Below are 26,587 nucleotides of genomic sequence, written 5' to 3'. Positions count from 1 at the left end.
CCATGGTTCTATGGCTGCCTACCACCTCTCTGGCTGCCTCGTTGCCTCCACCTGATGCAGCCCTGCCATCTCCATCTGGTCCTGCCTTACTGGGAAGTGGACAGGGTCTGTCGAGAGCTGTGAGCCTGCTTTGAAGCCCCAGGAGGGCTGTTAGAGCCAGATGATTAGGACAAAAGCTAGCTAAACTTGCACCTCTGATAAATTATAATTGCTGTAGCAAAGCTAGACATATGAAGATCAGGACCATGTCTTCTCTGGAAGTAGCTGAGTGGGGGTTTATGGATGGAGCATGGGTTTAAAGGGCTCTGTTTGGGCTGTCTTGTGCAGTTCCTTTAAACACTGAAGGGATTGCAGTAGGTAACCTGAAACAGCTGTTTATCTAGCTTTCTGCAAACCCTGTAAAAGGGACTGTGGTCCTTTCAATGTGGCTTACGGGGCCATGAACCACAAATCAATTTGGTTTGTGAACCAGCCTCCTGGTTTGGCCTTCATGGTTTGGCCACAAACCACATTTTTCTACTTTGTGCCCATTCCATGGCATGATGTTTTTAAATACAATATTTGGGATGAGGATAGATATTGTGAAAGGGGATCTAGATGGAATTGTTGTTCTGGTCCTGCATAGTGCAGGGTATTGGACTAGATGACCCAGGAGGTGCCTTCCAACTGGCAGGTTGACATGGACAGAGAGGTTGTCGAGAGGCATTTAGCTGCACTGGATGAGTTCAAATCCCCTGGGCCAGATGAAATGCACCCGAGAGTGCTCAAAGAACTTTCCAGAGAACTTGTAGAACCCTTGTCCATCATCTTCGTGACCTCTTTAAGGACTGGAGATGTCCCGGAGGACTGGAAGAGAGCAAATGCTATTCCGATCTTCAAAAAAGGGAAGAAGGATGACCCAGGAAACTACAGACCAGTGAGTCTGACCTCTGTTGTGGGGAAGATAATGGAGCAGATAAAGGAAGTGATCTGCAAACATCTGGAGGACAATTTGGTGATACAAGGTAGTCAGCATGGATTTGTCTCCAACAGGTCCTGTCAGACCAATCAAATTTCCTTTTTTAACCAAGTAAGAGGTTTGCTGGATCGTGGAAATTCGGTTGATGTTGTTTACTTGGATTTTAGTAAAGCTTTTGATAAGGTTCCCCCATGATGTTCTGATGGATAAATTGAAGGAATGGAATCTGGATTTTCAGATAGTTAGGTGGATAGGGAATTGGTTAGAGAACCACACTCAAAGAGTTGTTGTCAATGGTGTTTCATCAGACTGGAGGGAAGTGAGTAGTGGGGTACCTCAAGGCTCTGTGCTCGGTCCGGTACTTTTTAACATATTTATTAATGATCTAGATGAGGGGGTGGAGGGACTACTAATCAGGTTTGCAGATGACACCAAATTGGGTAAAGGTAAAGGTATCCCCTGTGCAAGCACCGAGTCATGTCTGACCCTTGGGGTGACGCCCTCTAGCGTTTTCATGGCAGACTCAATACGGGGTGGTTTGCCAGTGCCTTCCCCAGTCATTACCATTTACCCCCCAGCAAGCTGGGTACTCATTTTACTGACCTCGGAAGGATGGAAGGCTGAGTCAACCTTGAGCCGGCTGCTGGGATTGAACTCCCAGCCTCATGGGCAAAGCTTTCAGACGTCTGCCTTACCACTCTGCGCCACAAGAGGCTCAAATTGGGAGGACTGGCAAATACTCTAGAAGATAGAGACAGAGGTCAACGAGATCTGAACACAATGGAACAATGGGCAAATGAGAATATGATGCAATTTAATAAAGATAAGTGTAAAGTTCTGCATCTGGGTCAGAAAAATGAAAAGTATGCCTACTGGATGGGGGATACGCTTCTAGGTAACACTGTGTGTGAACGAGACCTTGGGGTACTTGTGGATTGTAAGCTAAACATGAGCAGGCAGTGTGATTCAGCGGTAAAAAAGGTGAATGCCATTTTGGGCTGTATCAACAAGGGCATCTCATCAAAATCACAAGATGTTATAGTCCCATTGTATACAGCACTGGTCAGACCACACTTGGAGTACTGTGTGCAGTTCCGGAGGCCTCACTTCAAGAAGGATGCAGATAAAATTGAAAGTGTACAGAGAAGAGCGACAAGGATGATCTGGGGCCAAGGGACCAAGCCCTATGAAGATAGGTTGAGGGACTTGGGGAATATTCAGCCTGGAGAAAAGGAGGTTGAGAGGGGACATGATAGCCCTCTTTGAGTATTTGAAAGGTTGTCACTTTGAAGAGGGCAGGATGCTGTTTCCATTGGCTGCAGAGGAAAGGATGCACAGTAATGGGTTTAAACTACAAGTACAACGATATAGGCTAGATATCAGGGGGGAAAATTCACAGTCAGAGTAGTTCAGCAGTGGAATAGGCTGCCTAAGGAGGTTGTGAGCTCCCCCTCACTGGCAGTCTTCAAGTAAAGGTTGGATACACACTTTTCTTGGATGCTTTAGGATATTTTGGGCTGATCATGCATTGAGCAGGGGGTTGGACTAGATGGCCTGTATGGCACCTTCCAACTCTATGATTCTTTGATTCTATTTTTCTATGATTCTAGGTCTCATGGTAGCTCCAGACAGCCCTCCAGCTGAAGTCAATGAAGCCTTATGGTCAGAGGTAATAAAGGAATGATTTGTGAAGGAAACAGAACAGAGGAAAGTAGCGAGTTAAGCAACCACTGTGAAAAATAATAGAGTGGGTAGGTCTCTACTCTTCTTTTAGTTTCCCAGCCATTAATTCTGTAATCAGATTCTCACAGTTTCATGAATATTAGACCAATATGACAGTGATAGATATTGCAGTTGAAAGAATATTAATTAAGGTTCATTTCACATCCCATAGTTCCCTGTAATATAATCAGAGTCTGAGACATTACACTGAGAAAGGAAGACAAGCTTCATGATGCACTGTGTTAGCTTCTTCAGCTGATTCAAAGTTATTAATTTAAACATGGGGGATGTATATAACCGTTGGAAAACCAGTATTGTACATTGTTTCAGATGTTAGGGAAAACTGTTTCTCACTTAGATCATCTTAGACATGTTTTTACTAGATTAATCTTTGTAGGCAAGATGAGTTGTGGCTTCTACATGGTGATAATTTACCTCTTACCAAATAAATGCAAAGTGTAAGTAGTATAAATTATGTAGGGAACAATAACTGTATAGGAATTGATGACAGACATCCAATGTAATTTATTCTTTTACTTATTCTCTGACACTCTGCATTTCAGGGTGATCCAACTTAGTTATATCTTGTGCACATACAATGGTATGTAAATTAAAACAATGCAATCTAAGATGGGAAGAAAATATTTCAATTGAATACCTTCTCAATTGCATGCATATTATCAATATCAATACTTTATGCAGCAAGAAATCAAAATATATCATAGACTGTAAAAGCAAATATGTGCATTTCTATCCAGATCCTATTTGTGTTCCAGGTTAAATCAATGTGAGTGACATAAATTAATGGCAGAACCCTGTGAGCTACTGAGCCAGCACAGCAGCCCAAATGCACAAAGTGACAGGCAACAACTACTAGGATGAAGCACCATACAAACTACCATTTAACAGCAATTGCTTTGAAGGCTGGGAAGCAGAGTTTGTCTGCTTCTTTCTGATACATAACTCTTCTTCTCGTGGAATGTTATAGGACAAGGCCTGTTAAAAAGGACATGATGGAGAATGGAAATTGGAATTGCCCTACCCAATGTTGCACCTGCACAATGTAGATTTCCAGAACTTTTCTGGACGGTCAGGGGCTATTGGGGTCTTGCCAATGGTAGGAGGTGGACTGCTCTGCAGCCCACTGAGATAATTTGGCTAAGTACTTTTTGAATACAATGTCTCGTATCCATTCCAAGTTGGACTCTAGTGGCTCATCCCCAGGGTACCATTTCTCCAATCATGTAGGATTCCTTTCAGCAGAGGATGTAGATGGGGCTCTTAGAAGTTTGAGACTTAATACCAGTTCATAGTACCCTTGCCTGCTAAATTTGCTTAGGGGGACTGGCAGAGTGGGTCTAGGAGACAGTAAATCTTCCCTGAGAGACTGGGTGATTGTTCCTGCCTTGGCCCATCCTCAGCCGTCTGGGGAGTCACCACGGGAAGAAGAGCCTTCTCCACAGGTGAGTCATCCGGCCCCACAGGGTTCACTGCCGGGAAAGGAGCAGGGCCGCCACATCGAAGACGCCACCTTGGCCAGGGGGAAGGCTGCTGGAAAGGAGCAGGGCTGCTGCGTCGAAGACACAGAGGCCCTGCTCCTTTCGCGCCCATGGGCGAGGAGACCGGGGCTGCCAGGCCTTTGATGCAGCCAGAACAGCGGGGCTGCTGTGTCGCAGACACGGTGGCCCTGCTCTTCTCGCAGCGCCGAACACGGGCTGGTGTGGGGGGGGCAGGGAGCACGCGACGCCCAGCCAGCGGAATGGGAGGCCCCAGGAAGCCTTCGCCCCGTGAAGGCTTTCCCGGGGGGGGGGGGCTAGCGCCCATTTTATTGTAAAATAAAATTGGCTTTCCCCCTAGTCTGATTATCTGTTGCTATAGCAGTCCAAAGAAATGTGGTTTTGTAGCAGTTCAGTTTCTGTTTGTCTATGGGTAAATGTGCCCTTAACCAGGCTTTCTTTTCTCACATTTAGCAGCAGTCTTCCAGTTGCAACCAAGTGACCATTTGAAAGTCTTCTCTCTGGTTCAGTTTCAACCTGCAGGCTTGAGGAAACTCTTAGAACTTCATTCCACTGACATTTATAAGTTGCTTCTATTATTCCAAAAGGCCAACAATTTTTAATCTACTTTTACTAAACTGGGAAATGCTTTGTACTTCATAAAACAGTGATAATTGTGAAAGATAAATAAACAACACCCACTGATCATGTTCCTTCATTGAGGAGCAGCAAGAACACAATGTCCGTCATATAATGACAAATGGGATGCTAGTTGTGCTGGTCTACCAACTTTGATGCGCATCAAGGGCAGAGTCTGCACTTACTTTCTTTATTCCATTGTCAATCCTGTTGAATTCAGATCGCTTTGAACTAGGGTCTTCCTCTCCTCCCCCCATTGAAACAGAAAAGTCTTCTGCAGGTGGTTAGGGTAGTTCAGAAGGGGGGGGGGAGCCAAGCCTCTTTCTTTCTTTTCTTGAAGGGGGGGAGAGGAGCTAAGCAGGGAGCCTCTTTTTTTTTTTGGAGGGGGGGAGAAGATCGAAAAAGGCAGAGGAGGGAGGAAAAATCCAGGACTGACAGAAGTTGAGAGAAATTAGGGGCTTCTCCTTTAAGGCAAGCTTGTCACATGACCAGGTGTGACCTATCAGAGGTTCTCTACCTATCAGAGGTTCTCTAAATCGCCCCAAATCCAAACGGAAATCGCATTCTGTGTAGAGGGCAGGGACTGAATCGACATGGGATTGTAATAAAAGCTCCGTGCAGTTTACACCAAGGCTAATCTAGTTCTTATGGTGTGCTTCATGAGAGCTTTGTGGGAAAGGACAGGGCTCTACCCCATTATAATGACAATTTGCTCCTCCTTTCACAATGAAAATAGAAGAAGAAACAGCCTTTTCTTTGTACCCTGCTTTTTTACTACCTGAAAGAGTCTCAATCACCTACTGTTGCAATCACCTACCACAACAGTCTCCCCACAACAGACACCCTGTGAGGTAAGTGGGGCTGAAAGAGCTCAGAGAGAACGTGACTGTCCCAAAGTCACCCAGCTGGGTGCATGTGGAGGAGGAGTGGGGAATCAAACTTGGTTCTCCAGATTAAAGACTGCCATTCTTAACCCTTACACCAAGCTGGCTCTCACCAAGTAAGTCTCACACACTGTATTGAAGTAGGATGTAATGTTCAAAGTTGACTTTATTAAAACACTCCCCAGTCCAAGACAGTGTTGGTTACCCTATCTAAAGTTTGCTCACTGGATTGGTTGCATTTTGGGCAATCCCAATGTGAAGGTTGGGATCTTAAATGCCATTTCGACAGAGATAACATGTTGTGCGGCTTGACCAGAATGGTACCTTAACCTTCTACAGACAGCATGAAACCAAGCAGCTTTTGTAAATATAGAAATATGTTTAAAGCAAAGAATAGAAGACAACTTTTATTTGCAGCAAGGATAGGATAAATAAGTAGGCTTAGTAACAGGGTTGCCAACTCCTGGTTGGGAATTTCCTGGAGATTTGAGGGTGAAACCTTCCTGCCACTCATCCACTTTAGGTCCTTCACAATCGGTAAAAGATCAAGCCCATTTAAAATAACCCCTCCCAGAAATTATGAGGCAGGCAAGAAAGACATCTTTTTGTGCATGCCTCAATACTGGTATTTTTGCTTCCCTGACTGGCTGGAACAGATGTTTTTTGACCTGGTTCCTCATCCTAATATGTTGCATCTCTACCTTGCAAAGGTCAGGTGGGGCACACATGATCCATTTGCCGAGTGAAGGCAGGGGCTGAGCGTCGCAGGAGTAGCATGCCCAACTTTTGGCATTGTAAGTGAGCTGGTACAAAACAACAGTGCATGACACTATCAGCAGAATACAAGCCTATTTCATAATCAGAAAACTACAAGCTTTTTGTTACAACAGGTGTTATAAAAGGGATTAATACATCACCACTAGCAGTTATTTTCAGCCAAGATTAATTTATATGGTCCTCAAAGGAAAACAAAACCTTTTCTTATCTATGTATAAAAAGTGATACATTACATTTTTAAGGAATTTAAAATATCTGAACACTTTAGCTTCTTAGGGTTTTTTAATGTTTAATTGGGGGAAGGCAATTGATAACTTGGATTATTTTAAAGTTAGCCAATATTCTGTGATGCACTTCTCATCACCCAATTAAAAACCTACTCTGCAGTCACAATTTAAATTGCAGTGAAGGTTTTCAGATTGTCATTGTGTAGCTTTTGTATTGACACCTGACCAGTGCATACAGAACTGATGCTCATACACTGAATCCAAAAGTCACCTGCAATTTTGTGCTGGCTATTTCCTTGGAGTGATGGCAAATTAATGACTATTATGAATGAATAAATGAGACTTGGCATGCTTTCGTTTGGATGAATAGTAGAGTCTGACATCTTCTGAATTTTAAAGCAAAACACTGAACATTGACAGGGTCAACTTTTGCTTCTGATTTATTTTCTCTATTTTTTCCTACACTGATGACTTTCCATTTTAGTAAAGTAAGTGTCCCATATGCAGTCTGGGCATCAAAATGAGTTTAGGACTACATTAGAAATAGGTTGAAGTCAATGGAGCTTGGAATTTGCCTTGGTGTTCTTTTTAGCCCCCCACCCCCCACCAAGTGTCACATTGCTAAACAAAGCCAAAAATGGGGAGATTACTCAGATTTTAAATAAATGGCTGGAAATTTTTTATGACGAGCAACAGTAGTCTCCATAGTACCTTTGTACAGAATCAAGGAGGTGACAATGACCAACATGGAAGGAGATGCAAAGTATCCTGCAGTACATGGAGCCGCTTGCCACAGTTAATTTTTTTTTTTAAGATTTGATCATGGATTTCTAGTATTTCATCTGGAATGTCTACATTCAGTTGTTTGCAATTGGTAGTTCCCCATAGGTCTTCTATTATGAGGGGTTGGTGGTAAAAAGGAATTGCCATGCAACACATTAAGTATGGGAAACTTTTTAAAAGCCTTTTTATGAGGGGAGGGAATTCACAATAATTTTCATATGTTATGAGAGTCAATGTGGTATAATGGTCAAGGTGTCAGACTAGGATCTGGAAGAACCAAGTTCAAACTCCTGGCCTACCATGGAAGTGTGCTGGCTGGAAGAATGATTGGAATGGGACAATCACATATTCCCACTTTAGCATATCTCATATTGTTGTTGTGAGGGTACAATGGAAGAGAGAAGCATGATTTACATTGGGGGAGAAGGTGGGGCATAAATAAAGTAAATAATTACTCAATGCAATGAGACCTGGAGTTTGAAAATACTCTAATCATTTTTTAAGGTGCATTCTTCAATAGACAGGTAAAGATAAAGGTATCCCCTGTGCAAGCACCGAGTCATGTCTGACACTTGGGGTGACGCCCTCTAGCGTTTTCATGGAAGACTCAATACGGGGTGGTTTGCCAGTGCCTTCCCCAGTCATTACCGTTTACCCCCCAGCAAGCTGGGTACTCATTTTACCGACCTCGGAAGGATGGAAGGCTGAGTCAACCTTGAGCCGGCTGCTGGGATCGAACTCCCAGCCTCATGGGCAGACCTTCAGACAGCATATCTGCTGCCTTACCACTCTGCGCCACAAGAGGCACAATAGACAAGACCAATGTAAATATAGGACTAAATGGTTTAATTATTAAACATAATGAAACCAAAAGAAGTGCATCAGGTCGGTGATTATGCACATGCAAGGGCTGAGTGACAAAAGAGAGAACTTAGTTGCAGATGTCCATCTATCCAGAGAAAGGGTGTGCTGGGGGGCCATCAGGTGTTGCATCATCATGAGTGGCTACTATACATAGCCTTTCATTCATGGTGTCCAAGGGCTGGGCTGCCCATAGCCAGCACATACACCATCAAGCCATCCTGCGCCCACTGGGGTGGGTGTCAGGGGAATGGACCAGCTGGGGTATGCACCCATATCAAGTATGATGCCCAGTGAATGTGTCTTGGCTGTCATATTCCTGATATACTATAGGTCCTGTAGCAGCTACTTCTCATGTGCAAAAAGGAAATTTGTGTATTTATATAATGGGGAGAGGCACATGTACCTCTAGGGGTGCAGCTCATATATTTCCTTTGACAAAGATTTGCAAGTTCATTGTTTACCCAAGACAACAGATATTTGTAAAGAGAACATGTTCAAATGCCTTAAGTACTTTGCATCATGGGAAGCAATGATAAGTCACATGGCTGAGACTAAAGTACACCTTTCTGTTTTACAGAAGTGTTGCAAAAACATCTTTGTGCGAGAAAAAGTTTGTGCTGTCCTCATAGCTGCACATCAGTGAGCTTGGGCTCTTTCTTGATTGACAAATTAGAAGCAATTTGCTAATTCCTCATGACATCATTTTAAAAGCTTTATAATTAAGATCCTTCTTTTGTGACTCCCACCCTTTTCTTCCTATAATTAAGGTAAAATATTAATTCTTGTACTGGAATGTAGTTCCTTGCTGTGATGCCTTTGAAGGTGAGTGGGGGCAGAGAAGAGGAGGGAAATGTTTTTTTGTCAAATGATAATATGTTCACGTTTGATCTTTTCTGTGAGTTAGATTTCCAAATTACAATAGCATTCCAGTGGAAAGAATGTCAGAAGGTGTACAGATTAAAGCTTTCATGCATTAAGGGATGGAATAGTAGTGACATAAAAGGAATACTTTTATTTAAAGAAATGCCATTTGTGAAGTATTTGCCTTTGATATATGGTTACACCTAAGCAATCCAGTGTTCTACTACATAAAAGAAAAATAAGGAGATGCTAGTACACATACACACATATTTGTTTGTTTGTTTTTTTCTTGGCATTACATAGAAAAATCCACAAATAAGTATGATTGTTGGAGGTTACTACCCCAAATAGGAAGGGTCTCCATAGAAAGAGGTCTGTGCTTGAAGTTTAAGGAGAAATGCAAAGGGCCATGATAAAAAGTGCAAATCCCTCCCACTGGCATTCAATAGCCACACCTTCCAAGTCTACTCCATTAGGGTGCTTTACACATTATACATACAGAAGACATGCTGGAAAAAAATAAGTAGGTATTTAATGAAAGAATTTTAAAACCAAAAATAAAGCAGACTTTAGGCTCTTCCACATTTTTCAGCCATTAGATATCAACCTGTGGTCTGGTTTGGTCCTGTCAACTGAGACAACAAGCTTTCAACCAGGTGTCTAGAACCTGAACAGCTGTCTACCAGGATCAAATAGGAAAAAAGGGAGGGGGCATTAAAGTCTTCTTATCCCTTTTTCTTCTCTCCCCTCCCCCTTTTAACATTGAGCCTGATGAAGGGTTTTGAAGCATTTGAAAGCTTGCACACTGTTTTATGTTATTTTGCTTGATCTCAGCCAAGTTGATCTGGGGTTTTTGCTGTGGAGTGACTTTTCCCTTTACTAGCATCAGTGGGGTTTGTTTCCATGAACAGTGTTTAGTGTTTAGAGTCAGATCAAGTGTTTAGAGTCTTTAGAACTGGGCTTTTAAAAACGTTTCACTTCTGTCACTGTCAGTTCTGATGATCTTTAATTCAGGACGTATGAGGGACCAAAGGCCTGATTCAGCAGGAAGGAGACTTACAGAGTAGCTGAGTCAGGCCAAAGCCTGTTCAGATGAGACATTGCAAAAACATTACTTTAGCTTTATGAGTTTCTAATAAAGGTTTTGTAACTCATTTATAAGAGTCCATGGCAACTAGATGTCTGCCTGCAGGCAGTTGTCTTGATAGGCATTCCGACGAAAGCGTGGCCTTTTAGTTAATACAAAATCTTTGGTCTGTGTCTCCATTTTGCCTTACTGACATTAACAGCAGACAATTCCATTTTGACTCTGCCCAAAATACATATCCTGGTCATATGCATAGTGGTTTTAGCACCCCATGTCATGACATGGGCAGTTTTTAAGTCTCAGTTACACTTTTTTTTCATATCTTTCCTCTAGGAAAATCAGGGTACTCCTGTCTTCCATTTTCCCCCATAGTGACCTCATGAGATATATTGTGCCAAGATCATCCAATGAGTTATATGGCTGAATGGAGATTTGAACATGAGTGTCTGCAGAAGTATCAGAAGCACATGGCCAAAGTATTCTTCTTAAATTAGACAGTGTGATGGCAATAATTTTGCATAAACACATGGTGGTAGTGGAAAGTACTGTTAACTCACAGGTGGCTTATGGCAGCCTCATGAGGTTTTCAAAACAAGACACTTCAGACTTGCCTGCTTCTACATGGCAACTCCGAGTACTAAACAGGAAAACCTTGCTTAGCTTCTGAGATCTGATGAGATCAAGCTAACCTGGGCCATTCAGTTCAGATTTACAAAGTCAAAGCACCTGTATTGGCATAACCATAACAAAATCATTTGTGTTAAAACTAGAATTAATGCCCATTGTAGCAGATACAATGGAGCTAGCAGGGGGAGGGGAGAATAGCAAAGAGAGAGGGAGGTAAAAAGGAAGAGAATTATTAAGATAGAGGGAGCTTGCCATTGGGAAGAGTAAGGTGAGGGGTTGTCCATGGCATGAGGTTGAATATGTGTGTTGGAGGGGGGGGGTTGTGGTGGCATGGTGACAAATGAGGATGTGGGTGTGGAGAGATGGTTGTCAAGAACCTGTGGTTTGGAATGTTAGTTGAGTGTGGGAGAGGACTGACCTTTGGGAATTGTGGAACAGTGGTTACAGATGAGCCATGTCTTCAGATATGTGAGGAAAATCAGACTGGAGACTCTTCTTATGGGGAGATTACATGGCAACCAATTCTTCCCAGTTCTGTGGCCCTGCTCTTTCTGTCTCCATTTTCTTACTGTTGATATAATGTTATTTGCCCACATGCTTCTTTCACGGATGCCCCTTAGAAGAAGAAGAGCAGGATTTTTCTACCCTGCTGTTTACTACCAAAAGGAGTCACAAAGCGTTTTACAAACACCTTTTCCATTCATCTCCCCACAATAGACAACCTGTGAAGGATGTGGGGCTGTGAGAGCTCTGAGAGAACTGAGAATGGTCCACAGTCACCCAGCAGGCCTCAGGTGTCTCTAAGCAGTTTAAAATCAACTTCCCTTCCTCTCCCCATAATAGGCACACTGTGAGGGAGGCGGCCATAGGGGCCGGTCCAAACCAGACGCCTGGGACATGTTCCTCCTACAGGGCTGTTTCACAAATATATAAAGGAACCATGGATACAATACAAGGTATTTCAATTTCCAGTTTGTTTGAAGAAGATCCTATTGAGGAATTTCAAAATAGCTTCAATTACTTGAGTGTTTTGATACAATAAGAGAAAGGCACTATTGTCAAGGGATAATGTATCCTATTCTACCTCATGGGAGGATTTATAGATCATTCTTTAAGATGGTTGTGGTGCTCACAAAGAGCAGAACGTCTTCCACTGACTCGGGTCTCTTCAAAGAGCACGTACAAAGTCTGTCAGCATATTGAATTTTAGCGTAGCAACCTTTAGTCACTGTGTACATAAATACCCACCATACAAATATTAAATGCCCCTTAGATTTACAAGTTATTTTTAAAAAGAATTTGCCTCCCAAGGTATTCATTGAGTCTTTATATATATAGCTAAATGATGAATCATGAAATTGTTAAGTAGCCTTGTGAAATTACTTATAGAAGTAGAAAGACAACAGGAAAAGTACTACATATGTTGAAACTTTATTAATTGTTTGCCATCTGTCTCTGATAATGAAGGGGGGAGAAAAAAACAAAGTGTATCATCCAGAGGAGAAAATAAGAATCCAGAACACAAGCAGATAATAGTAATTTATCTTTCAGATTTTTTTTTCTTGCATTGCATAAGCATTTTTTTTCTGGCTGAAATACCCAATGATATTCAAACTTGCTGCCATGAACAGTCTCTGTAGATTATGGGCTTTTCAAAGTCCTTGGCTGAGGTGCTTTGATGTTTGCTTGCAGGGAGGGAGAGTTTAGCAGATGAATCCTTCCTGTCCCTAAAGAACTTAGCTGTATACTGGTATACCTTTATGTTCAAAACAGACATGATCTGTGTCATCCACAGCTTGGATTGGGCTCATGTAGGAAGAGAGGTTTTAACTCTTCAAACCCCAGTCAGCTTCGCTAATTGACAGCAGTCTCTTTCTACTACTGTTAGCATTTTAAAGGAAAGAAAGAAACGTTTTCAAAAGACACACCAACTTTCTTTTTAATACATCTAATAACAGTACAGTTAACAAAACCAAGAGGGGTTTGAAAGGTTCAGTCCCTTATTCTCTTACCATATGGCCCCCATCTTAATTGTAGCTGCACATTTCTCTAATTTACATTTTCCAGACTGTTGAAGACACATCATCTTCATACTATTTGTCTTGTCCCTTAGGAATGATGCTACCATATTGTGGAGCTAGCACAACATTGGGCTTTTAGCTGGCTGCATAGAGAAGTAGGTGATCTCTTCTTCTTTGTAAAATTATACATCAGTATTTGAGGAATGAAGAATTTGAGGAACGAAGATTACTGAGAAGGGAGGATTGTGTTTTTATTCATTGATTCTTAGCCTGTACCTTGATTGTTCCAGTTAATTTTGCATGGATGTTGTATTAATCTTCCTAAAGTTGGACGGGAGGCAATTTGCTTCAGAAGCACTCTAGCAAAGGAAAAGGAAGAAAGAAAGGAAGACTTATGCCTTTGATTTTGTAGGACCGTCTCTGCTATTGCTGCTCATCTCTAGATTATAATGGTCAGGCAAAAATTGCTACTTTGAAGGCCGGACTCTGAGGCATTGTACCATTTTAACGCCCTTCTCCAACCCTCAAGGAATATTTCCAACCCAGGGGTAGCCAACCTCCAGGTGGGGCCTGGAGTGCTCCTGGAATTACAGCTAATGTCCAGACTATAAAGATCAGCTCCCCAGGCAGAAACAGCCACTTTGGAAGGTGAACAGGGTTGTTGTGCAGAAGAAACATTTAAGGCCTCCCACGCAGGTTGCTGTGGAGATGAAACACTTGAAGCCTACAGCACAGGTTTGTTGTGCAGATGAAACAGGAGGCAAAAGAACTTCCCCAACAGCATCCAGTTTCATCTGCACAACAACCTCACGCAGTAGACCTCAAATGTTCAGAGAATTGTGGCGAAGAGACATGCATGGCTTGGTTGCATCTGCCCTTGAGCAGTGAGAGGCTGGACCTCCAAAATCCACAAATAGCACTAGATAGGGTCTGAAACTGTCAAACAGAGCTTCTTGGGGCTTTGGATTCAGTCTCTTTTAAAACAAAGATAAGCAGTTTCATACACTAAATGTTACTTCATCCTGCATGGTAATCTGGTACTGTCTTCTACTATGAGCATATATTACCAGTATTATTTTGAGATTTATATTGCAAACCCAGGTAGAAACATGCATGAAATACAAGAGTAAAAGGATCAGAGCTCCTAAATTAGGATGGAAAGATACCATGAAAGCCATCACTACACTCAATGGTCTGGATCCAACAATAAACTACAACTGACAAAAATATTTCCATCAACTGAGATTTCTATAAGGAGCAGCATGAGGGGGGAACTGGAAGTCCACCAGGAAGAGGAGTACCAGTGAAAACTGAGAACTATATCCATAAGCAGAAATGTCTGGCAGGATCTCACCTATTGTTATCACTTATGTATAATGACATTATATTTGTTGCCTTTTAGACCTAGTTATGCAGGTTCTATGAATAAAGAACCCACAAGCAAAGATTGAACAAAATTATCTTCCATACAGATTTTGATCAGGCCATAGTGTTTCCTGACCCTTTGTGATCAATCTTGCAACAATATCAAACAAACAATATCTGCTATGATTGCTTCCAGAACTCTCCAAGCTTCCTTTTCCATTTTCATGAAAAAGAACTACCTGTTGCCAGGCATTATCACTGAAAGGCATAAATGTTATTAACTTTAGTGTGATTTAATTTAATACTTCTAGTTTCCACGTCTCTCAAAATTAAATAGCTATAATAGGTAAAGAAATGTTTCTTTTATTATCTTTACTTTTAAAAAAAGAAATGGACATTACTATAAAAATTGCCTATTAGAACTAGCAGTACTTATTTTGCCACTGTGTATGTGTGAGCTGGCACTTCTCTTTACAGGTTTCCAGAAAACTTCTGCAGTTTCACAAATTTAATTAGCACGTTAGATTTCAGCTTATATACAACAGATGGTTTGTCTTAGATGATGATAGGCTATTGATGACCCTACTCTGTACAAGTAATAATTGATTGAAACAGAGGAAAAAATGTGTGGGTAAGCAAGATAGAAAGTCAAGAAGATTTAATCACAGCTTCAGGAAGAAGAAGAATTAAAAGTATTGTAATCTAATGGATGGAATTGTCAGTATGATTGGTTTCCTTTTGTGAAACTGAGAACTGCAATAAAACCAGGAATATAGCAGAGATTAATGATTCTGCAGCGCCAGCTATCTTGTGGAAGAGGAGTATTCTTGGGACAACTAGATAGATTAATGTTTCCATCTAAGAAGAACTTTTACTGAAAGTAATAAATGATAGCTACAAAAGAAAGAATGAACTTCTTTTGATTACAATGCTGAGGGGAAGCAAGCGTGAGAACGGGTCTATGTATTTTGCAGAATGAGGTTATGCAGTCTGAGACAGAACAGTGGATTGTAACTATTGCAGACTTTAGAGAAGGAAATAACATTTTGAATGCTACAGAGCATTAACGAGAACGATTTTAGTATAGCCCACTCTATATCCTATTACTTACCTATTTGAAATAATTTCCCAAATTTTAACAGTTTATTGTCTAAGAAGTAAAATGCTGGCCCAGATTAAAGGTCTATTCTAGGTTAGCATTGTATTTGCAGAAGTGGCTAGCACCTACTTTTTGAGAAATACAGACTTCAGATTTGCTAACATGGTTAGTCTTTGTTGATAGACCCTTGTCAACCCCAACAACAGTTTTATCTTGGTTTTATAAGCACTAATCTATTGGCTACAATACAAAACCAAAAAGAATGGAATAAAGAAAAAGAAAGTAAAATATATCTATGCACAGAATACAAATGTGCAGAACACTGTGCTGCTATGCAAAGAGGTAAAACACCCCACTGCAAAGATTCCTGCTTGCCTGTTTTCAATGGAAATTTTATATTGGGTTCCTTCTAGACGAGAGCACCAATCCCTCTGGTTCAATAAGACTCTATAGTCTTTTTGTTGACAAAATACCTGAAAGAATTAAGAAGGTAGATAAATTTCTACAGTGTTCAGTTTATTCGCCAGAGCTGTTATGGTATTAACTGAAAATTCATCTAATGTATGTCTGCTGTTATATGTCTTGTCAACCAGACCTTCTTGGTATAATGCCAATAAAGGTGTAAAGATTGAACTGTTTGCCTGTTCTTTGCCCCTATACTGCAGTCCTGGTATCTCACACAGTGGCTTTTGAAATGCTTGGGAAATATTGTGCCTTTTTTGGAATCTAAATATCCATGATGCCCCAATATATGAACAGCTGTAAAAACATAAGGTGCAATCCATCAAAACACTTTATGGTTTAGCTAAATCAGGTGATAAATCATGTTAGATTTTAAATCAAGTTTCATGTAAATTATGCATAGGTAATAATTAATTGTTCATTATTCATTAATGGACCTGAGAATAGAGATAAGCCGATTTGCAGGATCGAACTCAATTTATACAATTGTTCCACAGAGTCACAGAATTCCATCTTAAACACAGTGAAACTGAGGTATTAATAAAAATATTTAGATTCAGTAAACAGTAAATGAAGAAATCCACCCACCGGGATTATAACGAAGCTTATAATAATTTTAAAAAGCCTAAAATTAAATACAACTGGAAGAATGCCTGAGCTATTTGATTAATGTCCTAATCCAATACTCACAATCAATAATTCCCTAATGCCAAATGAAGAGAGGGAAAATTAAGCAATTAGCACAACTCTTCAGCTTCCATTGAAATGCTAAAGCTAGCATCCTTGTGGAGCAGTTCCATGGTTAGAATGTTCATATCATTTGGTAGGGTGATTTAACGAGCATGTCTGTAAACAAATACATTTATCTACAGTGTTTATTTTGAGGGACCTCATACGTTGTGGGTAAATGTTTTTTTCTAATTGCAGTCTTCATCACTGAGTAGCAACAAAAGGGACCTAGCAGCAGACAAGGTTTCTAAGCATTTGACAATTGTTTTTTTATATGTAGGATAAATGTTAATTTGGAAAAAAGAAGACTCCCCCTACCTCTGAACCACAGACTGATAAAGGCAGTTTTGGCTAATTTGCCAGGACCCTCAATCAGGGATCTGAGTCTTATTTTTAGGGGGGAAATAGAGATAATATCTGTTTCCTTCTTGTCATCTCTCCAGTGATTCAAGTATTTTTCTCCTAGCCAAGCTTTGATATGTCAGTCATTAGGCCTAAGAAGAAACAGCAAGAAACAGAGAAAACAGGGTTTAGCTTACCTCACCTCTGTGGTAGAAAATACTCTGCTGAAAAATACTCTGGTTTTTTTTTTTTTTTTTTGCTTTCTCTGCATGTGATTGGGCTCGTTGGGCTGATTAGCATTAGAAAAAATGTCATCATTCATTTTATATTAATTTTGAAGTGCTGAAAGATCTCAGAAATTTGAAGTGTCTACAGTCTCCTTGGGATCAGGCAGGCAAAACACAGACCTGTTTATGTTTTCTGGAGGTGGGAAATAAGCTGGGAAAAGGTGGGAGGGTAGGTGATCAAGCAGCGTGTGTGCTTCAGTTTTAAGCCTACCATTAGCACAAAATGTATTTTTGGGATTCAGTTACCTCTCCAGCCTTCTCAAAACTTGGGTAGGCAACATTCCACCACATTGGAGCCAGGGCCCTGGCTCCGGCGAAGACCAGGTGCACATCCTTGGGGTCAGGGATCACCAGCCGATTGATGTTTGCATTATTAATTGTTGTGTCTTTGACCATTTTCTCTGTGTTTTCTCGTCTGATAACTTGAAAAACCTCAAAACCTCAACCTTTACTGTGTATAGATTATTTCAGATTTATCCCTTTATTACTGAAATGTTGTCATTCTTTCAGTCCTTTGGATACTATCAGTTTAAGAAGAGGAAGGCTAAAATCCTCCTCACGTTTACCCTACATTAGCAACAGGCATCTTGCAAAGGAAGGAGAAAGCTGATAAAACAGAAGCCTGTCACCACAATGGTACTCCATAGTACTGATTCCAGTGAACAGCATACTACCTAGGAAGTATATATATTTTTTTCACCCAGGAAGAGCAATCAGAAATTAATAACTCCTGGTGTGAATACTAAGATTTCCTGGTGGGATTGGCAATCAGGATGGGCTTTCCACAGATCACATAAAGCTGAGGAGGCTGATTTTTTTTAGATGAAGGGGGGAAGTTTAAATATATTTAAAACATTTTAATCTCATAGATTATCCTTCCCAGAGGCGCAATCACTGCAAAATTGTCTGCTAGTTCAGGATCCATGTAAATATACTGACATATAAAATAATGGCACTATTCACTTGATACAAAGGAAAATGTATTCCTGACAACTATATTCATCTCTGTGACAAAGAGCTGTCTCTCCCTCCCAGGGCTGGCTCAGCACATCCCCTAAGAAAAGTACATTTCAATGTCAGGAGATCCTTCAGAGCAGCATTCCAGTGAGACCCTAAGTGTTGCCAATAGAAGAAAAACAACCAGCACTAGCATCTAGGCATATGTGTGTGAGTTTCTTGTTCATGAATCCCTCCGAATTCTGTCCAATAAAAGTAAACTTGAACAGGCCCTAAGATGTCCCTAAACCAGCTACATCCCTGCATATATATATACCGGCTTCCAGGTTTGTCAACAATCCATTGATACACAGTTGTGGGAGTATATTCTCTGCCTCTCCATACTAGCCATGGGTGGAAAGAAGACGGCCAAACCAGTCTGGTGGACAGGGCAGGCAGGAAAGGGACAGGGAAAAGTTAACTTCTATTTTCTCTTATTTCTTGAATCATTCAATCATCCAAGCAAGTAGGCAGGCAGGCAATGTTTTTCTCCATCACCTTACTGGGATTAATAAATTATAACGTCGTTTTAAACAGAATTGTACATTCCCTGAAAATATTTGTTTCATTGCTGTCTATAATATAACAGATTCAGTGGGTCTGAAGCAGCAGAACAACATTTGACTCCAGTGACACCTTTATGACAAATAAAGTTTTATTCAAGATGTGAGCTTTGTGTGCAAGCACAGTTCTTCAGAGTGTGCTTGCACACCTTGAATTAAACTTCATTGGTTTTAAGATTGCCACTGGACTCAAACTTTGTCTTGTGTTTATAATATTGTATGACCATCCTCACAAATTCCAGATTTTCAATTTTTAAAAGTGCATGTAGTAAAAAAAAATCTATAAGCATAAGGTACAACTGTTTTACCATCCCAGAGGCTTTGCAAGCTCAATATGCTATCGTTGACTTAGAGGGGACTGGTAGTGATCAGCACACCTTTCCAGGCTTGTACTTCCAGTTTGAGATGTTTCAAACCTGTTCCATGGCTGATTGCCATAATGCAGTGGTAGTCAACCTGTGGTCCTCCAGGTATCCATGGGCTACAATTCCCATGAGCCCCTGCCAGCATTTGCTGGCAGGGGCTCATGGGAATTGTAATCCATGAACATCTGGAGGACCACAGATTGACTACCCCTGCCATAATGCATTCCAAAATTCCCAAATCAAAAGTCCCCCCCCCAAAAAAAAGTTGTGTGTCATTATTGTGATTTCTGGACAGTTAAACACAAATCTGTGATACTTAGGCATTATTTAAAAACCTAAAAATCTTTGATGTTTTTCATGTCCATCATCATCAGCAACAGGCATTATGTTTTTCTTTGATTCTCCTGATTTCCCATACAACAGCATTTCTCCCTTCCAACTGGAGCCATGAAAGGGATCAGGAACATTCATAGATAATCACCATTGGAAACACTTTTCTCCAGCAGGGATCAGAACCATCCCAGCTGATCCCTCATAGCTGGAAGTCAGCTCCTGATGGCTTCTGTAAACAGACAGAGACCATTTCTGCATGAGTCATTTTCTTCAGCTCACCCTCAGCTTGTTTGCAGAGTTTATTCAGGCTTCCTCATGACATCACCTCTTCCCGTGGCAACTCTGCCTAGCCATTGCCTCGTGATAAGGGAATGTTGATTTATCATGGGAGGCAATGAGCAGCAAGTTGCAATAGGGACGTGAGGAATGGAAAATTCGGCCTGTTCCTTTTCCCACCCTGCCAACCACCCACCCACACTTACTTCCTAGCTCTTCCCAGCAACCCTTTTTTCAAAGGACTTTTTCCAAAGCCCACTTCTGCAGGGTCAGCAAGGGAGGCTGCTCCCTGGAGTTGTGCTTCAGGGCAATCTTGTATATATTTTTATGGAACTGCATTGCAACATGGTTCCAATGTAATGAAATTATGCCCAGTCCACTTTATGCATGCATTGCTTGACTCATGCTTAGGTGGAGTCGAGCGGGAGACACGAGTTCTTTCTTTCCTCCTTTTTTTTTTTAATGGGACTGTGGCTGACTAGCTGAGGCAGAGAGCCAGGTCACCTCATTGCTTTTCCCTTTGCTGCTCTGTGATGTGCTGTGCTGCTCTGTTTGGAGCCATGTTTGCGGAGCCAAGGAAAAGCAGCTGCATTCTCCTTCACCCCTCCGCAATTCTCGCAAATCGAGCTCTCCTGCAAAGGGAGGGGGGAAGACATGAAACATTGCTTCACTAACTTTAAATCATTATATGTTATGGCAGAACTATGTTGCTACATGGACCTTGATTTTTTAAATTAATAGGGGAGGTGCTAGAGTGTGAGAATATGGCGCTGGAGGGTCATTGGTGGCTGAAGCTGCATCACAGTGATTGACAAGCCAAAATGGTGGGGAGGGGGAGCAGATTGTCCTGACTTCCACTCAGCCACCTGACTAATCAGGAAGCAAAAACCCAGGACAAGACAGTCCGGAAACAAACAACCACATGTTTGTGGAGCTTGGAATTCAAATCAGGAGGCAGCGTACCTCAGATTCTTCCATGAGGAAATGGTCACAAACAGATTTGGGATAGTTGAATGGCCATCATTTTAATCTCCCTGATTGCCACTAGCAAAGACAATATGAACTGAAATGGCATGTGTTCAGAAATTCCTATGTGCTATACTTAAGACTGCTCTTCAGTATTTGTGAACAGGACTGTGTGACATTCTCATACTGATAGTACATAAGGAGAACTTTTGGTAACTATCCCAACTTTGTGGAATTCTCTATATGTGGTGATTTACCAAAATCCAAATGTGAGCAGGGGGTTGAAACATAACACCTTGCTATTTAGCTGGATTTTGCCAGCTAGCTGTTGGTGTCAAGAGCTTTAGTATGTTATTTTCATAGCTGTTTGGCAGGATTTAAATTTAATTATAATGACTTTTCATATATTTTTATCACCATCTGTCCCAGTCCTTTCTGACACAGCCAGCATGGTATAGTGGATTCTAATCTGGAGAACCAGGTTTGATTCCCCACTCATGAAGCCTGCTGGGTTACCTTGGGCCAGTCTCAGAACTCTCTCACTCCCACCTACCTCACATGGTGCCTGGTTTGACAAAAGGAAGGCAAGGCAATTATAAGCTGCCCTGAGACTTCTTAGGGTAGAGAAATATAGGGAATTAAAAAAAAAACTTCAGTATGAATGCAGTGATGCAGGGCAGGGAGAAACCATCACAGCCAAGGTAGATTCTGGTTGGATTTTGGATTGGAGAATATGGAATACGTGGGGAACAGAAAGCATTCTGTCTTCCCATTTGAGATGCTGCAGTGTGACATGCTGTAGTATGTGCATAGCTGAAGGTGTGTGCTGAGAAGTGCAGGGAATTAAAGAGGATGATTCCTCCAAGAGCAGAGAGCGGAACTTTCATTAGGACGAATAATGCCCTGAAATGGTTTGAAAAAATTTTCTGTATGGAATGGACAATATCTGTACATTTTAGAAGAATGTTTAGATAAGTAACAACAAAAGGATACACTCCTCAATCTATCATTAAATATATCAGGATCATTGTTGGTTGTCCCAAAAACATCTCTCATACACACACATGCTCTTTGAAATAACATTTTCCAAAACTGTTATGTGATCAACAATAGATCCTATATCCACTCCAGTCTTCCCCAGCCTCCCCCCATCTTTCCTCCAATCTGTCAAGTCAGTGGGGTGATGTAATCAGAGGGATACTTCAGAGGAGGGGCTAGATCTTTTGTCAGTCCAGCCTCAACCAAAAACCTGGTGGAAGGGCTCTGTCTTGCAGGCCCTGTGAAACTGGCCCAATTCCAGCAAGGCCCTCAGCTCTTCCGGGAGGTTATTCCATCCAGCAGTTTTAATGGTCTTGCCAAGCTACCTATCCTCAGATTTCTCTAAGTGCTCCCCACTTACAGTCAACCAGAATGTCTGTGTACATGACTGCAAGAAACAAAATACATTAATCTGTGTGTGGCCTTAATAGTCCTTCTATACTTTGTTGTCTGACTGCTTGGATCAGACAGACAATTGCTAAAAGCCTTTTACAAACATACATATACTTCTATAGTTGCAACACCAACCTCAAAATACAACATTTTCAAAAAGCTACAAAACTCTACACTGAAAAATAAATCAGGAAATCTTGCTCTCTTGGTTGGAAGATTCTTGCTGATTCAGTACTGGTCCAGTACTCAGCATAGATTGGTACACATAACGTAGTCTGAAAATACTTATTCTACATTTTAAGTATCTCCCCTGTTGTATATGTGGACTTAGTGAAATTGTGAACTCCAGGTTCATGGTGAATTGCAGGATCTCACCTGCGACTGGACATTTTTATGAACCTCTGCTTAAGGGCCAATCATAAGTCTTGGTGGGAGCCTCAAAATGTACGTAAGTTTGTTGTGTTTGCTGTTCTGTGTTCACTTGTTGGTTTTGAGTAAAGAGCTGATTATTGGAAAGATCGTCTTTGACCGTTTCTGCACTGGAAACTTTGCTGTCCCAGCTCCTGTGCGGGAATATAAATCTGGGTGGATGAGGTGCACAAGAAGAAGAAGGAGGAGGAGGAGGAGGCTCAAAGCAGCTTACAGTCACCTTCTTATTCTTTTCCCCACAACAGACACCCTGTGGGGTGGGTGAGGCTGAGACAGCGCTGATATCACTGCTCGGTCAGAACAGTTTTATCAGTGTCATGGCGAGCCCAAGGTCACCCAGCTGGTTGCATGTGGGGGAATGCAGAATCGAACCTGGCATGCCAGATTAGAAGTCCACACTCCTAACCACTACACCAAACTGGCTCTCAAGGACAAATGCTCTCCCATGCAGGAGCAGAAAGAGGTTGGGCAACCTTCCCCAGCTCAAACTCCAGCCTGTAGCCTGGTGCAGGGCTTCCAGTGTGGAAATGGAGTCATTACTGAACCCACTATACAATATGTCCCGTCCCCCCCCCCCCCGGTAGTGGCTTTGAGGCAAACATTCATACTGAAACAGTCAGATCTCATTTAAATATGAGATATTTATCTTTATTTTGCAACTGACAGAAAAAAGGTTGCCTCCAACCTAATTTAGTTTTAAATCTACTTGGTATAACTAGGAAGAAGGCAAGCTACTTTTATGAGAGCATTTCATCATACTGTTCCCAAACAAATGTTTATTCTTTATCTTAAATATGTTATCCACAGAACTGAATTTCTGTATAAGTTGCTTTTTAAATCACTTTGTATTGTTCAGGTTCCAATGAAAGCCGAAAGCAGTAACTCAATGAAGATTTTCATAACCCCCCCCCCCAAAAAAAACATCGTTCTCCACTTTAATTAAACATAAAACATTTCAATAATATGAAAAATCACTCTAAATGCAAAGGATCAATCTAATATCAACGTCTGTAGACCAGGTCCTGGGTCAATATAGTACTTTTTAAAGCTTCTCATCGCCCCCTTTTAGTTAAAGTAAAACAATGAGAGCAAGAAGAGACTCCAAAGAGCTGGATTTAAGTCCACCTCTTGAGGAAAATGCCTCAGGATCCAGATTCAGAGCTAAAATTTCCTCACAGAGTTTGTAGAAGTGAATAGCTGGGCTTTGGTAATTTGCAACTGAAGCACTCAAAAGATTAGAATAAATTCAGAAGATATCACAGTAAATGTTGGAGCAAGCAATCACAAGGAGAAAATACAATTTCAGATCTCGATATTAATTGAAATGTCTGTTTCATTTTATGAAGTGATGTTTTTGCATCTCTTTTCAGGATTCAAAGAATCATAGAATCATAGAGTTGGAAGGGGCCATACAGGCCATCTAGTCCAACACCCTGCTCAACGCAGGATCAGCCCTAAGCATCCTAAAGCATCCAAGAAAAGTGTGTATCCAACCTTTGCTTGAAGACTGCCAGTGAGGGGGAGCTCACCACCGCCTAGGCAGCCTATTCCAGAGAGAGAGCCAGCTTGGTGTAGTGGTTAGGAGCACCGACTTCTAATCTGGTGAGGCAGTTTGATTCCCCATTCCTCCTTCACATGCAGCCAGCTGGGTGACCTTGAGCTTGCCACAGCACTAGTGAAGCTGTTCTGACTGAGCAGTAATATCAGGCCTCTCTCAGCCTCCCCTCCTACACAGGGTGTCTGTTGTGGGGAGAGGAAGGGGAAGGCAAATGTAAACCACTTTGAAACTCCTTCGGGTCTCAAGTGGCATATAAGAACCAACTCTTCTTCTATTAAATTTGGGGGAAAACATGTTTGATTTAAATCTAAAGATGGGAGAATAACATATTTTATAACTTTAAATGTTGCAGCTGTATAACCAAACAGGCAAACTCTGGGACCTCTTAACATCATCCCTGCTGTTAATAGTGGCATTGTTAGGTAGTTCTTCATGTATATGTGTGTAAATATGTGCCATAGTATATGTGTGCCATAGCACTGGTGTGCAAGCAAGACCTGCTGCTCTGTACTTTGGGACAATGAGTAAATTACAACACTGATTTGCCTGCCTGAGACATTAGGTCAGGGGAAAGTATTAATGGAAAACACAAAGGAAAGTTTAGTGAGCAGAAGACAATTGACATTTTCCAACATGTGTTCCACTTGTACTCTTCTCTTGGAGAACAGCATTCATGATAGCAGACCATTTGTACTTCAGTATTTTAAACCAGAGTTGGCAAAATCTGCTTTCTCAAAGCTGCTGTTTTCTGCAGATATTGGTCCAGTGGTCGAATGTAAGTTGTTTCCTGTAACAACTCCCTTTCTATTAGTCAGGCTGCATCATGGTTAATAACAAATGAATTCATACCTGTGGATTGCATGAATTTAATGTGGTATAGGCCACCCACTGACAGCCCTTGCTGCACGGCTGCACGGACTGGCAGTGGGATTTTTTTAATGGCATCCTCAGCCATTACGTCCAAAGAAAATCCCGAAGTGGCAGAGGTTAGTTCTAGCAAGCACAACCTCTATCATCATAAACCTATAAATTTGAAGATTCCTAGAGTTTCTGGAAATTAAGTACATCACTTCTGGGTGATGTCCCCTGAAATAACATAGCAGTGTAGTTCATATTTTGTTCTCCTATGTTTCCACTCCTAACCTTCCCAGCATGGCCTAGAAACTCTAATTGGAGTCAAGGAGATAGCATATAAAATTCAAAACATAGATTGAACTTTAGGAGTGCTGGCTTTTCCTTCTAACTTTCTGTCCCTTAAAAGCAGGGTCAATCACAATGGGAGCCAGAAGTGTTGTTTGGCTGGGCCTTAAGTTCATAGGGGACCTAATATTTAGGCACTTCTTATTGGCACTTGATAATTTACATCTTGTTTTTATGCATATCATGTCATTTTATTTTTAAATTATGCCTCAGAGCCAGGCTTCTTAGACTGCTAATGGCAGCAGTTTCCTCCAGAGCAAGGAGTCTTCAGCTAATGATGGAATAATGGTAAAGGAAATAATTACAATCTTCTAATTGATCATACAGTTATTGGAAGTTGGGTTTAGCTCCATACTGGAGACCACAATCTGATCTCTCTTCTTTGTATTAATAAATCCTGCTTGCTATGTAACATTTTAGCTACAGTGGAATATAGAGGAAATGGTTTATAGAGTGCCTTTCAGATATGCCAAGAAATTATTTTTAAAATTAAGGGTTCTTCTCATTCACTGAGGAACAATTGAGCATTTTTATTTAAAAAAAAAACTTCTGAAAGGCCCTTATAGCCAAGATTCTCTCTTTTTTCTTTCTATCAACCCTTGAATTATGATGAGCATCTTTCCCAGTTCCTCAGATATCAGCAACTCAACCATTTAAGTGTGAGTTTAGGGCAACTCATAGAAAGCTAGGAAACCCAGCAACAAGGAGATTAATGACAGCAGTAGAAAATAGTTCATTTGCTTTGTTTTTTTTTTTTTCAGAGGAACCTATGATGTCTGCCTTCAGGAGGTTCAGCATTGCTGATGGGAATGTTTAATAAAAAAGTAAACAATACTAGCAGTATTATGCGAATTCCACAGCAATTCACTCGCAGTTCCTCTGTCAAAGGAGCCATCTCCAAGTAACACCTTTTAGTGCATGGCATTGTACTTGAAGTTCTTTCCTCCTTGACATTTAAGATTCAGCATAGCTTGGCATTTTCTTGCTCCAATAAGCGACAGAGACTGATAGTCTGTAGCATAATATGATTCCTGGAAGTCACCAATCCACACTGGTATTTTAATCTCAAACTCACAACTAAGGATATTGTGCACTTTCTGAAGTGCTTAACTGCCCTTTGGAAAGGAAATGGGAAATTTCTATAATAAAACAGGAACAATTTAAGCACAATGAGATGCCACCAGGGAGGAGGAAAGGATCAAAAATGTCACCATGCACACATATGCATGGGCTGGAGCAT

At 41.2% G+C, this 26,587-nt stretch overlaps 1 protein-coding gene across 4 annotated transcripts in view; it reads right to left on the bottom strand.

The window, feature by feature from the left end:
• Positions 1 to 26,587, bottom strand: part of LOC143842655 (uncharacterized) — a 501,692-nt gene that overhangs the window by 131,769 nt on the left and 343,336 nt on the right. Inside the window, exon 4 of one of the 4 annotated variants that reach the window (XM_077347865.1) lies at positions 12,304 to 13,305. The exons of the other annotated variants lie outside the window; for them this stretch is intronic. Within the exon in view, the coding sequence (XP_077203980.1) occupies positions 13,237 to 13,305 (69 nt within the window). The 3' untranslated portion in view covers positions 12,304 to 13,236. Of the gene's footprint in view, positions 1 to 12,303; positions 13,306 to 26,587 lie in introns of those variants that run through there. 4 annotated transcript variants of the gene reach the window in all.

This window comes from Paroedura picta, chromosome 8 (genome assembly GCF_049243985.1).
Source record: "Paroedura picta isolate Pp20150507F chromosome 8, Ppicta_v3.0, whole genome shotgun sequence".
NCBI lineage: Eukaryota > Metazoa > Chordata > Lepidosauria > Squamata > Gekkonidae > Paroedura > Paroedura picta.
Note: the sequence above shows the minus strand (reverse complement) of the source record. Positions and strands in the feature narration are given on the sequence as shown.